A 15,499-nucleotide genomic window follows, 5' to 3' on the forward strand; every position below is an offset into this window, starting at 1 on the left:
GAAGCTAAAAGATTTGAAAGTGGTTACCTCCCAGTAGCAAGAGCTGGTGTAAAAAGAATAGGGAAGGCAGTACTGTTTTTCATTATAATAAGCCTTGGAAAAAAATTTTTTGACTTAAAACTATCTACATATTTTGAAATAAATAAATAAAGCAATAAGTTAAAGATAGCAACCTAAGTTTATAGGCCAAAGTGAATAATTCTAGACAACACTTATCAAGTGACCCTGACAATAAAGACTAATAGGTAGGACTTCCCTGGTGGCACAGTGGTTAAGAACCCGCCTGCCAATGCAGGGGACATGGGTTCAATCCCTGGTCCAGGAAGATCCCACATGCCACGGAGCAACTAAGCCCATGTGCCACAACTATTGAGCCCACGCACCACACCTACTGAAGCCCGCACACCTAGAGCCCATGCTCCACAACAAGAGAAGCCACCGCAATGAGAAGCCCACGCACCACAATGAAGAGTAGCCCCCGCTTGCCACAACTAGAGAAAGCCCGCGGGCAGCAACGATAAATAAGTAAATAAATAAATAAATAATTAGTGGAAAAAAATAGGTAAAAGGAAAAAAAACTGGATTATTGTTCATATCTAGCAACCCTATGGGACAAAGAAAGATTAGACTGTTTCATTTTGAATAGGGGGAAGAGGAGGGGAAGCCCTAAAAAATACTTGAACTCAAAAGAGTTCCCTAAGTTTTACAAATTTTATGGTATTTTCTACTGGAATCACAGGATGTTACAGCAGAAAGAAACCTTATATATTGGCTAATGATTCATCTCTCCTATTTTATAGTTACTTGTCCAAAGTTACACAGCTGGTTTGGGCAGAATCAGAACCCTCTGTTAACTCTCACAGTCTTGTCATTTTATCACAATGCATTTTAAAATAATAATTAAATATCAAGGAAATTGAGTTCCTACTGATATATTCATTAGCACTTTTCTTTTATTTAAAAAGGGAGACTACTTGAAAATAAAAAATGTAAAAATATCTATTAGCTTTAAGTTAAAGCATTATTGGTCTTTTACTTTTAAATAATTAGATATTATACAGTAAAGGAAAAGTATCTATAACCTAACGCTCTGTTCCTACTTTTTATGATGAAATGGAACTGAGAATTTTTAAAACTTTCAGGCTGCCATCTATATTTTGCTTAAATTGTGGGTTCACTCCTGCTTTATCTACCTGGAAAATGGCATTGAAAACACATATTTTATTGCAATTTGTATTACTATTCAAATGACTCAGAACACCTTTATCAGATAGCTAATCATGCCCTAGGATCTAACGATTTGCTGAAAGTAGGTTTTGACAACAAGATTTACAAGGAAAAGATATACTGCCCTGTAGTTTTAAGGAACTGATGGTGTTCAACCAAAGGACTTGAGAGTGTTAGGTGACTTTCATAATTATTATGCTACACACTGGTAACCTAGTGATAGGTTTTTAGGATATACCTTGAGTCTCTGAATTAATAGGAACATCAAAAAGCGGGCCAAGGCCTATTGCAGAGGACCCATTATTACCAGTTGCCACCTATCATTCAAGTCTTGGGTCAAGTTCCTAGTCAAATATCAGAATTACCTGACTTTGGATGGAAAGTTAGGCTGCCCATTTTTTTCCCTCTTAATCACTAATTAAACATTGCCTAAAATTTTTCTTTACCTTGGCAAAAGGGAAGAATTAGGCATAAAACGAAGCAGCGCTCATATGTTTATTAATCAGTCTATTCCATGCTAAAATCTACACCACAACATTCCTACACCATAAGTTTAAGATTCTGAACAAGACTAAACACCTTTGAGGTAGTCAATAAATACCTGTGAGCTGATGATTTAAATGACAGCATCAGATCAATATATGATATTTTCCCATATATTGATCTAGGCATTTCTAAAATAACCTTATTCCTGTTCTCTAAAGCCATTCATTTGCAAAAACCTCTCGCCTTTCAACATTACAAAAAAAAAAAGTGAGAAAGTTGATTTTCCAAGGTAAGAACCCAAGCAGCCTCTGATTTGTTCAGTTCATTCTACCTCAAACACTCCCACTCTAGTCAAATGTCCTCTAAACAATTCTGCACAGTGAATACAGCAGACACACGATGCTTCATGAAGGTGGTGACTTTAATCAGCTATAAAGCACTCAGACCTTTTTCTACTCCTATGTTTGATCACACACACAAAAGTCATCTACTGCACCTTATAATTAATAAGCAGCAATAAAGTTTATTCTGCACTACTTTATTATTTTAACTTTTAAGTTGAAATAGAAACTGATTTTTTCATTTTGAAGCAGTAACTATGAGAACTATTTAAATCATATCCATGTTTATCAGCCTAAGAGAAGCATTTCAAATGATATAGGCCTCTGTCCTTCATTAGAAAGATTCCACAAGAAAAAGAAATGACAGGATTATTTAAAGGCATGTTCAGGAACAACAAAAATGAATTTGTTAACTACAACTCCAGTGTTTCATAAATACTATTTTCATAAGAAACCCTCTAAAATTTACATATAATTAAGCCAGCTAATAAGACACAATCCCTCTAAGTCTTGTGTATAAGGAAAATCCTCATACAACATTAACAGAACATGGCTTATAAATAAAATATACTGTTTTTGTTAGCAAATATAAAAACAACAGTTCCAGATTTATCTTTTAGAAAAAAATTAATTTATTTTAAGAGTCTCCGCCTAAATTCATTTTGGTATCAAACAACTACAATTAGTGATGGGGCAAGCATCCATAATTGTGGCAGGATGTTATTTACAAAAACTATACAAAATTAGATTAATTATTACATCAACTTATCAAAGCTTCCTGAAATTAGTTTCATTTTTGGAAATGTATCAAAATTCCTCAGATTCAGAATGATAGTCTTTATTATTTTTAATTCATTAATTTAAAATTAATTATTTTAATTGTAGCACATCAGACCTTCAAGCAAAAACATCGGATGAAAGGCTGTACGATAAAATAGTCTCCTTTTCCTAATAGCTTGGAATGTAAATTAAAATGTGTTCCCCCCCTTTTTTTTTTTTTTGCGGTACGCGGGCCTTTCACTGTTGTGGCCTCTCCCGTTGCGTAGCACAGGCCCCAGACGTGCAGGCTCAGCGGCCATGGCTCACGGGCCCAGCCACTCCGCGGCATGTGGGATCTTCCCAGACCGGGGCACGAACCCGTGTCCCCTGCATCGGCAGGCAGACTCTCAACCACTGCGCCACCAGGGAAGCCCTTCCCTTTTTATTGAAGGAAAAAAAAATGAACTAAGCGTCCAGTAATATCAAATACCTGTTAGAATAACTTGTCTGCTCGAATTAAAGTTGGGCAATTACTTCTACATTGTTAAAAAATGCTTTAAATTAAGTCCTTTTTCTCTTTTATAAAGAAAGCTTTTCTCAGCCATTTTGGATCTCTAAGTCTTGTAACAAAAATGTCACTCAGTTTTTACTAGCAAGTCCACACCCATAGAAGGCATCTTCAATGCAGTACATACTTTAAAAGTGCATATAAGCATAACTGAATTTCTTAAATTGTTAACAAACCTAGGAGCAATGATTTAATATTCTATCGCAAAATACAGGTAGCCTAAAGGCAACATGCTTGGTCAATCTTTCATAAACTTCTTGGTTTGATGTCAAAACATTTCAAAATAAAGAAAAAAATACCATGACTCTTTGCTAATGGCTTTTCTGGCATTAATTTGCAGATATAGCTAAATACTCATCTAACAAAGTATCCCGGTTACCCAATGATATTTGCCATGAATTCAGAAAGCAATAACATATATAATACAAAAGTAACAACAACAACAAAAACATGTATTTTAGGCCTAAAATGAGTTTATCTAATAAGAGTTACATGAGAAATATCATGTAAGACCCCAAATAAACTTTAGATACAAAATTATATGATGTGGCTTTGTTCAAACACATCTAATATTCAGATACAATTTAAATAAACTAGGCTGGCTTTTTTATATCACCAGCTTTCATTAGGGCTTTAATTGCTCTCGCCCTCATCTCAAGTTCTAGCAGCTCCAGCTGCTGTGCAGAAGGCTGAACATCTTCTGGTGGAGGAACAGTCAGGGTGGCGGCTTTCGGCTCCTTTGGGCTAGACTCTGCCAGTCCCAGAATCTCATTCACACTTTTCTCAATGTCTTTCTCCAGGTCATCTATCTGACCAGCTTCACTTTGGACTGTATTTTCTGAGACCTCAGGAGCAGCTGCTTCTTCATTGCATGGGCCTTCTATGTCGCTGTCATAAGCATCTGCATTTATACTGAGTACATCACTATCTTCCCCTTTGCCTGTAACAAACAAAAAAAGGCAAAGAACCATGTAACCTAAATGCCCTGATCAAAATTTCCTTTCTGTTTATGATGAAAGGGCTGCTGTGACCCCCACCTCCCGCCATGGAGTCCCAAATACATTCCATAAACCCCATCCCAACCCCCTGTTCCCCTGACTCAACTTCCTTCCTCCCTTCTTCCCTTCCTCCCTCTCTCCCTCCCTCCCGCCCTTTCTTTCTTTCTTTCCTTCCTTCCTTCCTCCCTCTCTCCCACCCTCCAGCCCTTTCCTTCTTTCCTTCCTTCCCTCCTCCTTTCCTTCCTTCCTTCCTTCCTTCCTTCCTCCCTTCCTCCCTTTCTTTTTTTTTCCCGCCCCCACATAGATTGTGGGACCTTAGTTCCCTGACCGGGGATTGAACACAGGCCCCAGCAGTGAAGATGCCGAGTCCTAACCACTGGACCGCCAGGGTTCCCCCCTTCAACTTTGAAAACAGATCTAATTTAATGTAAATTTTAATGTATTTTTCATCCCAATTTAGAAGAATATGGAAGCACTGGGAAATGTATACCATCATATGGATGTCCCTGATCAATTTTCCTAATTAAAATGTCGTTAACTCTTTAGACCACAGTGAAGCCTCTACATTACAAAATGCTGACACCCTTTGGATAGAGTATAGCTTATTACTGAAGAAGCAAAATTCTATTTGAGAAGGAGTTTAAAATACTTTGCCTTATAAACTACAAAAAAGGAAAAATATCACTGGCAAGCTGGACATCATGTGCACTGCAATTATTTCAAAGCTTTTCATATACTTTTTCAAACACTTTGTTCTAAATCAATAAATTAAAGGAGAATGCCTAAGGCCACTTTCTAAGGTAAAATAACTTTTCACCAAGAGGATTTTAATTAATAAAGTTAGTATGCCATAAAATTTTAAAGTACGTTTGTTATAAAACTTCTATAACTGATACTAAGAACTTGCATATAAACACAGATTGTAGCCCTCAACCACCTTGGCCTGGACCATTACTGAAGTCCATGAGTTATTTACAACTTTGAGTGCTCCCTTATACCTCCAATTTATTTATCTTTTAAATTCCTAATATGTCTTTTAAAAAGAAAGTAATGATCCCCCAATTGTTAGCTTTGTTAATTTTCTTGTAGTAGGAAGAACTTATTGACAAAATATAGATTGACAGATGGAAAATTCTGATAATAGAATGTATAAACAATTCTACTCCATGGATTTTAAAATAAATGATTTAGTGACCGTGATTCTGCTACACACCCTCTCAATGTTTCAAAGGAGAAAACTCCTTATGAAAACTTTTTTTGATTATATTTTCTATGGGTTTGTTTCAAACATTTTTAGAGGGCAGAGGTGGGGTTTGCTTTATTTTTTTAATCAGAAACAGCTATACATGTTATTCACTGAAGAAATGGGGCTCTATAAATTTGGTGTTCTCAGTTTACGTTAAAAATTATCCAAATCCAAGTGACTGAGTTCTCTGTAGCACAGTATTGGTAAAAGCATTCACAAGTTCCATCTGCCCATTATACCTGCACCATGGATGCCAAAGCTTTGTAGAATCTGTACCTGAAATAATTTAGCATAAGCACTTCACTTCACAAATGTGAAAATAAGGTAAGTGATTTGTACAATGTAATCTGACAAACTATGTAAAGATCTAGGATCATACTTCAAGTCTTTTCACTATTTCTTAATTTTCTTCATTCTACTGACTCACTTTTAAAGTATAGCTTGCAAATATATGAATACATTTTCAAAGATAATTTACTCTCATCCTAAGTATTAGAAATAGCAGGTTTTTTTGTTGTCAATTATGATCCTCAAATCAGAAGGGGTATAACTTGTACACTCTTTCTAAAAAAGTAACTTTAACCTAAAATGCCTCATTCTAAGCCCTCAAAACGTCAGTGTGGTAAAGTTCTGTCCTTCCACACCCCCATTCTACATATGTGAAAATGTGTGTGTGTGCACATGTGTGTTCACAGGGAAGTGAGTACACATTTAAATTATAAGAGAATTGTACAAAAGAGCATCTTCAAGTTTTTACATGGGCTTAGGAGTCTGAGAGTAACAAATCAATCTCAGGGAAATTGTTTGTACTCCTCTAAAATAAATAAAAACAGTTTTACTGTATGCATGATGTTAAAGTAAGGCTATTGAAATCCACCAAGAAAAATAAAAAGACAGGTGGGTCTGAGGTAAAATAATACAAATGTAATTGAAAATATTAAGAATAAGAATTCAGACTGTTGACTGTTAAAGACATTACAATAAAAAATGGCTCAGGGAAGAGAGCAAGCATAAAACTAGACCCAAATTACTGATGTCATAAAGCAGCAAAATAACTAAAGTAACTTAGATGTGGTACATATATACAATGGAATATTGCTCAGCCATAAAAAAGAATGAAGTAATGTCATTTGCACCAACATGGATGAACCTAGAGATTATCATACTAAGTGAAGTAAGTCAGAGAGAGAAAGACAAATATCATATAATACCACTCATATGTGGAATCTAATTTTTTAAAAAAGATACAAATGAACCGATTTACAAGACAGAAATAGACTTACAGATATCGAAAACAAACTTATGGTTATTTACAACTTTGAGTGCTCAAAGTTGTAAATAACAAGCTTATGGTTACCAAAGGAAAAAGGTGGGGGGAGGAATAAATCAGGAGCTTGGGATGAACATACACATACTACTATATATAAGATAAATAACCAACAAGGACCTACTGTATAGCACAGGAAACTACTCAATATTCATATTGAGTATGAATATAGGTGATAACCTATATGAGAAAAGAATCTATAAAAGAATGAATATATGTATATGTTTATGTATAACTGAATCACTCTGCTGTACACCTGAAACTAACACAACATTGTAAATCAACTATACTCCAATAAAATTAAAATAAACAAATTAAATTTAAAAATTTAAAAATAAAGTAACTTTAAAATATACACAAAGAACAAGAGGGTATGATATATTCCTTACTAGATTATATAAAAGAGCAGAATTAATGTAACATGGGTGGCCCTTAAAATACTACATACCATTTAGAGAACTTCAGAGAAAAAGCAGCATAACTAAAGAGATGAATCAAATAACTTAAGGGAAAGGACTAAAGGGGTTGAAGAATTTGGCTAAGGAACACAAAGTAGAGTTAAAATATTTTTCAGGGAAACAGCAATACAAGGATTTATTGAGCATTCATCTCTTATGGTTGATCCCCTAGCCAACTACTCACAAATATACATTCTATTCCATTTTCCTCTGATCTGTATACATTCATCATTTCTCTTTTCTTTTGTTTTCCTGCTATCTTCTGTGCTACCAACTTGATTCATACCCGTCAAACTCTACCCAAGTACCAAAGCTTTTTAAGTAACAAATCAATCCATCTAGATTCAGTATCTAGACAGCAAAATGAATCAATCACTATCTAAATTCATCACTAACACAGATGAATAAATGGAACAATTTATCAGAGAAAATATTTGTTTATATTATTTAATGAGGCATAGTTATAAACATGGGATAAAACCATAAAGGGAAAATATCTCACAACTAAACAGAACACCCAACACTCTTTAAATATTTTACTGACAAGGAGAAAATTTACAACTACAAAAGACTCAACCACTTTAAAATTAATATAGTTTCGGTATTTAAAAATGGGAGTGTACTACATAATAGAAAAGCTAAAATGCAATCCTGTATTTTTATTATCATCTGTAACAAACCTCAATGCTTGAAAGCTACAGAGATTCCCCTAAGCTAGATAAAGGAAAATATTTTATGTTTTATGTTTGTTTTTTGTTAAAATAAAAGTTTTAATTATCCAAAGTAAACAAACATAGAAGAATTATTAAATATTTTGAGTAATAAAAATTAAAAAGGACTTTTAAGTTATATTACATTTAAACCTTGATAGGGCCTATAATATTCCACTTGCAAATAATTCAACATATCAGAGTACTTTTAAGGCATAAAATGAAAGCATATCTAATGTTATGAGTGACTACATGCTTGTGAAACTTCTTGATAATGAGTTATTAAATTAAGCCAAGAGACAAACCCTAGTACATGGAATAATTAAGTACCTGTCTGAATTCCTGATACAGATGGCAAATTGAGCACACATATCTAATTCCTTTCCCTATCAAGAATCCACTGAAGTGACAGGAGAGATACTTAAAAATAATAGCATAAGAACTGTAAATTAGGACTTCCCTTGTGCCACAGTGGTTAAGAATCCACCTGTCGGGTTTCCCTGGTGGCGCAGTGGTTGAGAGTCCACCTGCTGATACAGGGGACACGGGTTCGTGCCCTGGTCCGGGAAGATCCCACATGCCGTGGAGCGGCTGGGCCCGTGAGCCACGGCTGCTAAGAGCAGAATTAATGTAACATGGGTGGCCCTAAATTCATCACTAACACAGATGAATAAATGGAACAATTTATCAGAGAAACAGTGAGATCCCACATGCCGCGGAGCAACTAAGCCCGTGCACCACAATCACTGAGCCCGAGCTCTGGAGCTTGTGAGCCACAACTACTGAGCCCAAGTGCCACAACTACTGAAGACCATGTGCCTAGAGCCCGTGCTCTGCAACAAGAGAAGCCACCCAATGAGAAGCCCATGCACCGCAACGAAGAGTAGCCCATGCTTGCCGCAAACTAGAGAAAGCCTGCACACAGCAATGAAGACCAAACGCAGCCATAAACAAACAAATAAATAAATAAATTTATAAAAAAGAAAAAAACCTGTAAATTAACTGAGAATGAAAATAACAAACATCAGTCCTTTCTAAGTAAAATACAAAACGGAGAACCACAAAGGGAAAATATCAACAAACAAAGCTGAAAAAACGTAAGACTTCTGAGAAAGAAAATAGACTACAAATAAAATTACAAAACGGGGCAAACCTATAAGAAAATATTAGCAAAATACATTTTTTAACAGGACAAATGTAAGGACATATACAACGTCTGGGTATTGTTAGAAATAACTAAAAACATGGGCAAAGGATAGAAACGGGTTAAGCATTTCACAAAGTATGAAATACAAAGGATCAATAAACATAAAAAAATGATCAACATAATTTTTCATCAGGGAAATACAAATTAAAACATTAAGATATTACTTTTTACTCATTAGTAAAAAATAAGAATGTCAGCCATCTGGAGAAAAAAATAATAAATTGGCAAGATGCAAAAATGATCAAGACACATTGTTAAGTCAAAAAAGTAAGCTAAAGAGTAATAATCATACTATGTTAAAAATAACATAAGTAAGTTATTAATAGTGGTTTACTTCTGGGGAGGGGAGTAAAAGTAGAAGGGGAAGAGAAGAAATTGAGTTTTCCAATTTTGCTCTATGAACATATGTATTTCTTCAACCACTTCTAAGAATATAACCTTGTAGAAAGTTTAAAAAAGAAATTATAATATTAGATAAGAAAGGGTATCATCTAAAAAGAAATTTTGCTGGATTATTACAAAATGTAAGTAGGCAGGATAAAATTGACAGAAAAATAAAAGCAAAGCAAAATCACTGCCAAAGACACCACAGATAAGTGTAATTCTTTCTTAGAGTCTTGGAAGCAAGGAAGAGTTGGCTTTGGAACATACAGCAAGATAATCAAACTCATTCAGAAAAGTTGAGTCAACTGAACCCTTCCTTCCTTCCCTCCCCTTCCCTGACACATGCCCAAGCACTCTATTGGGAGGCCTACCCCATTCACTTACACTAAAGAGATCTGGTAGAGAAATATAACTAAACATCTATTGAAGAAATCCAAACCAGCTACCAGAAAAACTACAATAAATGAAGAACCAAGATGAACAAAGGAGGACATAAAGAAAATTTAGGGTTCAGAAGATATTCTACTGGAGGAGAATGAGGGGTTGGGGTGTCTACTTAGTATCCTTATGGAGTTTGAAGTAGACAATGTAGCCATAAAACAAGCACAGGGTGCAATGAAAAAGGACCAGAGAACAAGAAATATTATAATTTGCAATTACAGTTATCAAGAGCAAACATTCAATGGTTGTTGAAAGACAATGTTTAAAAAAAAAAACCTTTCAAAATGTAGAAAATAAAAATATATTTAAAATATGCAATAAAAGTTAAGAGATGAGGATGAATGACTCACAAGTCCAACAACCTAATATAATTAATTCAACAAATATTGTTGAGCACCTACTATGTACAAGACACTGTTTTAAACACTGAGGAAACAGCAGTGAATTTTAAAAATTCCTTGGAGAGACACTATAAATAAATTAACATCAGGTGCTCCTATTCCTAGGAGAGACACTATAAATAAATTAACATCAGGTGCTCCTATTCCTAGGAGAGACACTATAAATAAATTAACATCAGGTGCTATGAAAAAATAAATCAGGATAGAAGATAGTAGCAGAATGTTTTCATACAGAGTGATCACTGTGATTTGATACAGTAACAGTTGAGCAGAGACTTAAAGCAACAGAACAAGTCAGAAAGCAAGAAGAGAGGGAGTGAAGAGGGAAAACACTATGTATAAAATAGTTAACTAATGAAAACCTACTGTATAGCACTGGGAACTCTACTCAGTGCTCTGTGGTGACCTAAATGGGAAGGAAATCCAAAAAAGAGGGGATATATGTATACATATAGCTGATTCACTTCACTGTACAGCAGAAACTAACACAACATTGTAAAGCAACTAGACCCCCCCAAAATACAAATAAAGGAATAAGAGAAGAAAACTGATATGAAACAAAGAAGGCTTTCACACTGAAAGGGTCTGCCAAGAGCATCACACCTAAGACACATCCTGTGAAATATCAGAACTCAACGATAAAAAAAAAAATAGTTCTTAAAATTTCCGAGGAGGGAAAAAATAGATGTCCAAGAAAAGATAGCCTCAAGAAATCAAGAGCATTCTTATCAGCCACTGTGGACAATACATTCCAATGGCTACGGACATGCTCACAAAAAACAGGAGTAATGACACACTCTGTGTCTCGAGGACACAACACTGCTTCTAAATATTCTTGTTAAGAGATTGAACATGAATCTGATCAAGCCTCTATATCTAATTATCAATTTACAGAAAAATAATGTTAAAGAAAACACTGAGATGCAATCAGTAAATTTAAACTGAGCAACTCCGACAACCCAGCTTCTTCAAGAAATAAACTGCAAAGAGAGGGAGAAAGGGAGAGAAAGGGGAGTAGATTAAAAAGACTCAGTATCATCCAATTGCAATGTAGGGACCTTATTTGGATCCCGATTCTTACAAATATAGTTTTAAAAATACTATAAGACAATCAGAGAAGTTTGAACACTGAATATCTCAGGAATAAAATTGTATTATCACTGTTCTGTAACCCCTAATTAAATAATGGAACTAGACAATACTAAATAGCTATTAAAACCATTAGGCTGACAACACCTGACCCAATAGATCAATCTTAATAACACAATACCCACCAATGAACAACTAGGTTTAAATTTGAACACTTTCTGAATATTATCTGATGGTTTAAGAAATGCTACTTTTTAAGGTATTATGATTATGTTTAAAAACCCACCTCTTATCTTTAAGAGATATATTGATACGAAAATATATACAAATGAACTGAAAAGATGTAGGATTTGCTTTAAAATAACATAACGGGTAGGAAGCAGGTAGGAATATAGATGAAAAAAGATTAGACATAGGTGGATAATTGTTGAAGATGTAGCTGAGTACATGGGAATTAATATTCCTATTTTCTTTCCTATTTTTGCTTGAAAATTTCCCAAATAAAAAGGTTTTTTAAAGTTGATTTTTATTTAGAAACCTGTAACAACAGGTTTTAATACACACACACACACACACACACACACACACACACACACAATGGAAAAGAAAATGAGAAAATCGAAATCCAGTTTTCCTATCAAGCAAACACAGAGTTGGTTATTAGAAGGGTTAAACTACTTTACTTTTTCTATTTTAATTAGTTTTTCTCATCTGATTTTAAGTTATTCACGTTCAGTGGTTATGCCATTTAGAACAACACATTTCACCATCCTTCCCTCTAGAATCTTAACTCTCCAAGGCCTCCGGTGTTATCAATCTGCTGGAATCTCATTAGTAACAAAGCGTATGATATATTGGACAGCAATGCTATGCCTCCATGGATTTCTTTTCTTAGACTACAGATAATTTTGGTTTAAAATTTTTTTAAGTTATGAAGAACACATTTTTAATGTATTCTAACTGTAGAAAGTCAGCTTGATAACTTTTAACATTTTTAGTGAGTTCCAGCCTTTTCAAGAAGCCAAAACTTTATTTTCTGAAAAAGAAACAAAACTGTTCTTTTAATATATAAGAATAATTTTTTCTGGATAAGCCTTCAATCTTCCTCTCAGCAAAACTAACAGATCTTGGCTATTTTTTTTCATGCAGTGTTTTAAACTGTTGATTTAACTTTAAGTGTATCATGTTAACATCATATTCAAAACTTAATCATGACATTAACCAACTATTACTCATAAAAAAGAAAATGCAAACAATTTAATACAGAAAAACTGTCTAGTATTCTACCAAACCCCTTGAACTATCCATTAAACTTCTGGATAAGTGATTGTCTGCTTGCCTATAAACCTAACTTTTAAGAAACACGAATCCAGAGATTAGTCCAAGAATCAACAAATATTCACTCAGTATCTATTTACGTATGTGCCGTAAAGGCCACAGAAGTAGGCCTTACAAAATGCCACAGGTAGTGTAGACTAAATATGTGTGGCAGGATTTAAGACACAGGTTTTGCCTTCATGGTGCTTGAGGATGCTTAAAATATGAACATCACACTTTAAAATGCTAAATTGTACAATATAAAGTATAATAGAATATCACAGTATACAAAGCAATAGTGAAAAGTCAAGGAGATCTTTACAGACATGTATTATTAAGTAGGTCTTAGAATCTAACAGGTGATATTGACAGGGGAGGAAACTCCAAGTGTGAGGGACAGAATGGACAAAGGCAAAGTATTAGATCTAAACTCAGTACAATATGTGAGCCTAACAGAATAAAACGCAGACGTGAGAATACAGAAAAGGGTAGTACCCAAAATTACTGCCTCTGAAGACATCACCATTCCAGGATAAAAAGCACAACAGGCTTTTACAATGGATCAGGTAAGTAAATATTTTGGGGTCACACTGGGGTACAATAACAGGCTAACACATGAGAGATTCCTGACTACCCTTCCTCTAGTAATCTGAAAGTAAACAGGAAGAACATATTTTTAAATGTCATTCATCACTTCTCCTATCATTTGATTAAACAGGCTTCTAGTATGAAAACATACAAACATACAAAACATAAAACATGGGGTTAAAAATGAAGACAGAGTAGCGTATTTACAAGCACTGCTGTTTAAAATCAGGCAACTGTTCTCCCCAAAGACTTGCTGGAACTTATGAATTTAAAAGGGCACCACACTCAAATATTCTCTGCTAGTAACATCTCAGTGCTCCACAACCTGCCCATCCAAGGAAGGCGTTCTTAAACTCACCATCTACCTCACAATATGCCACGTTTCCTGCGACACTGCTTTAGTTTGTCTAAATATAAATATAAGCTTACAAAGAGATACTAAAGACTGGATTCTAATTTTAGATAATGTAAAAGTACCTTTTATATACTCAAGCAGAAAGCAGCCAGTCATTATCAGTATGCCAAAAAACTGGTAGTGCATTTCATAAAACATAGAAATCCTACCCTAAAACTAAAAACACTTTCATTAAAGAAGTAGGAAAAATAATGAAAACTGTCAGTTTCACCCTCATTCTTTCCATGAAAGAAAATATGTGGAAGTAGTGAAAGTCTTTGGAAAAAATAACTATGTCACCTTAGAGTATATGGTATGAAGGTGGAAAATGCAGTATAAAGTGTCCTGTATGTTTTCAGAATGGTTGGAAAAAAGATAATCTCATGAGGAAGGACAGTTGAAGAGTGTAGAAAGATGCTCAAAAATAAAACTCGGGCTTCCCTGGTGGTGCAGTGGTTGAGAGTCCACCTGTCGATGCAGGGGACACGGGTTCGTGCCCCGGTCCAGGAAGATCCCACATGCCGTGGAGCGGCTGGGCCCATGAGCCATGGCCGCTGAGCCTGTGCGTTCGGAGCTTGTGCTCCACAACGGGAGAGGCCACAACAGTTAGAGGCCCGCGTACCGCAAAAAATAAAAAAATAAAACTCTAACCAAACATTAATTAACCAAATGAGGAAATATCCAAAGAAATATAAGCTACAGAAGAATCTCTATGATGACCACATATTTCATAAAGGGCACATGATCAATGCTTAATATAAAAGACTGGTATGAATCTATACAAGCAATATAAACAAAGCTAAAGGCTAAGGGAAACAAACCAAAACATGGCTCAGTTTTGTTAAGACCAGAAAGAAAAACAAGCTTATAAGCAACTCACTCTTTGGGGTAGGTGGTAGAATATTAATAGGTAAATATAACTAATATTCTATTTCATTTCTATCTTCTTTTTAAGAACCTTGTACATACTGGACAGGACAGAATAGAAAAAAGGAATTCTTTTAGTCATCTATCCATCCACTTACTCATTCAAAAGAATATGAGTACCCGCTATAGACAAGCAGTGAAGACTTAAAGAATCCTAAGACACAATCCTTTAAGTACCTAAATTTAGGTACTCATAAATGCTTATTGAATTGAAAACAATTATTAAGTATTGGGCAGTGTTATAACAGAAGTAAATAAACAGGCAACTATGGACTTTAGTTAGTAATAATGTATTAATAGTACCTCATCAATTTTAACAAATTTACCACACTAATGCAAGATGATAATATGGGAAACTGGGAGAAGCAGTGGTAAGTGGGTATACAGGAGCTCTGTACTTTCCACTCAATTTTTTGTAAACCTAATTTAAAGCTGTTCAAAAAAATTTTAAGTATTAGTTTTTAAAAATAAAAATAAAGCTTGTTAACTACAAGCTCAATATGTATCAACTATATGATGTGGCAACCAAAAGGGCTGATTAAATCATAGGCTAGGTGTGAGGTGTATAAAAAGTTCAGGAACTGTTAACAAAATTGATTTCAAGCCTAGTATTTACTACCTTTCTTTTGGT

At 34.7% G+C, this 15,499-nt stretch overlaps 1 protein-coding gene across 2 annotated transcripts in view; it reads right to left on the reverse strand.

Annotated features, from left to right (window-relative positions):
• Positions 1–3,183: 3,183 nt before the first annotated feature.
• Positions 3,184–15,499, reverse strand: part of CAAP1 (caspase activity and apoptosis inhibitor 1) — a 50,924-nt gene continuing 38,608 nt past the window's right edge. Inside the window, exon 6 of one of the 2 annotated variants that reach the window (XM_024754632.1) lies at positions 3,184–4,321. In XM_024754632.1, coding sequence (XP_024610400.1) covers positions 3,975–4,321 — 347 coding nt within the window. In that variant the 3' untranslated portion in view covers positions 3,184–3,974. The remainder of the gene's footprint in view (positions 4,322–15,499) is intronic. The other variant, XM_024754624.1, reaches the window with a different exon arrangement.

This window comes from Neophocaena asiaeorientalis, unplaced genomic scaffold (genome assembly GCF_003031525.2).
Source record: "Neophocaena asiaeorientalis asiaeorientalis breed wild unplaced genomic scaffold, Neophocaena_asiaeorientalis_V1.1 scaffold379, whole genome shotgun sequence".
Classification (NCBI taxonomy): domain Eukaryota; kingdom Metazoa; phylum Chordata; class Mammalia; order Artiodactyla; family Phocoenidae; genus Neophocaena; species Neophocaena asiaeorientalis.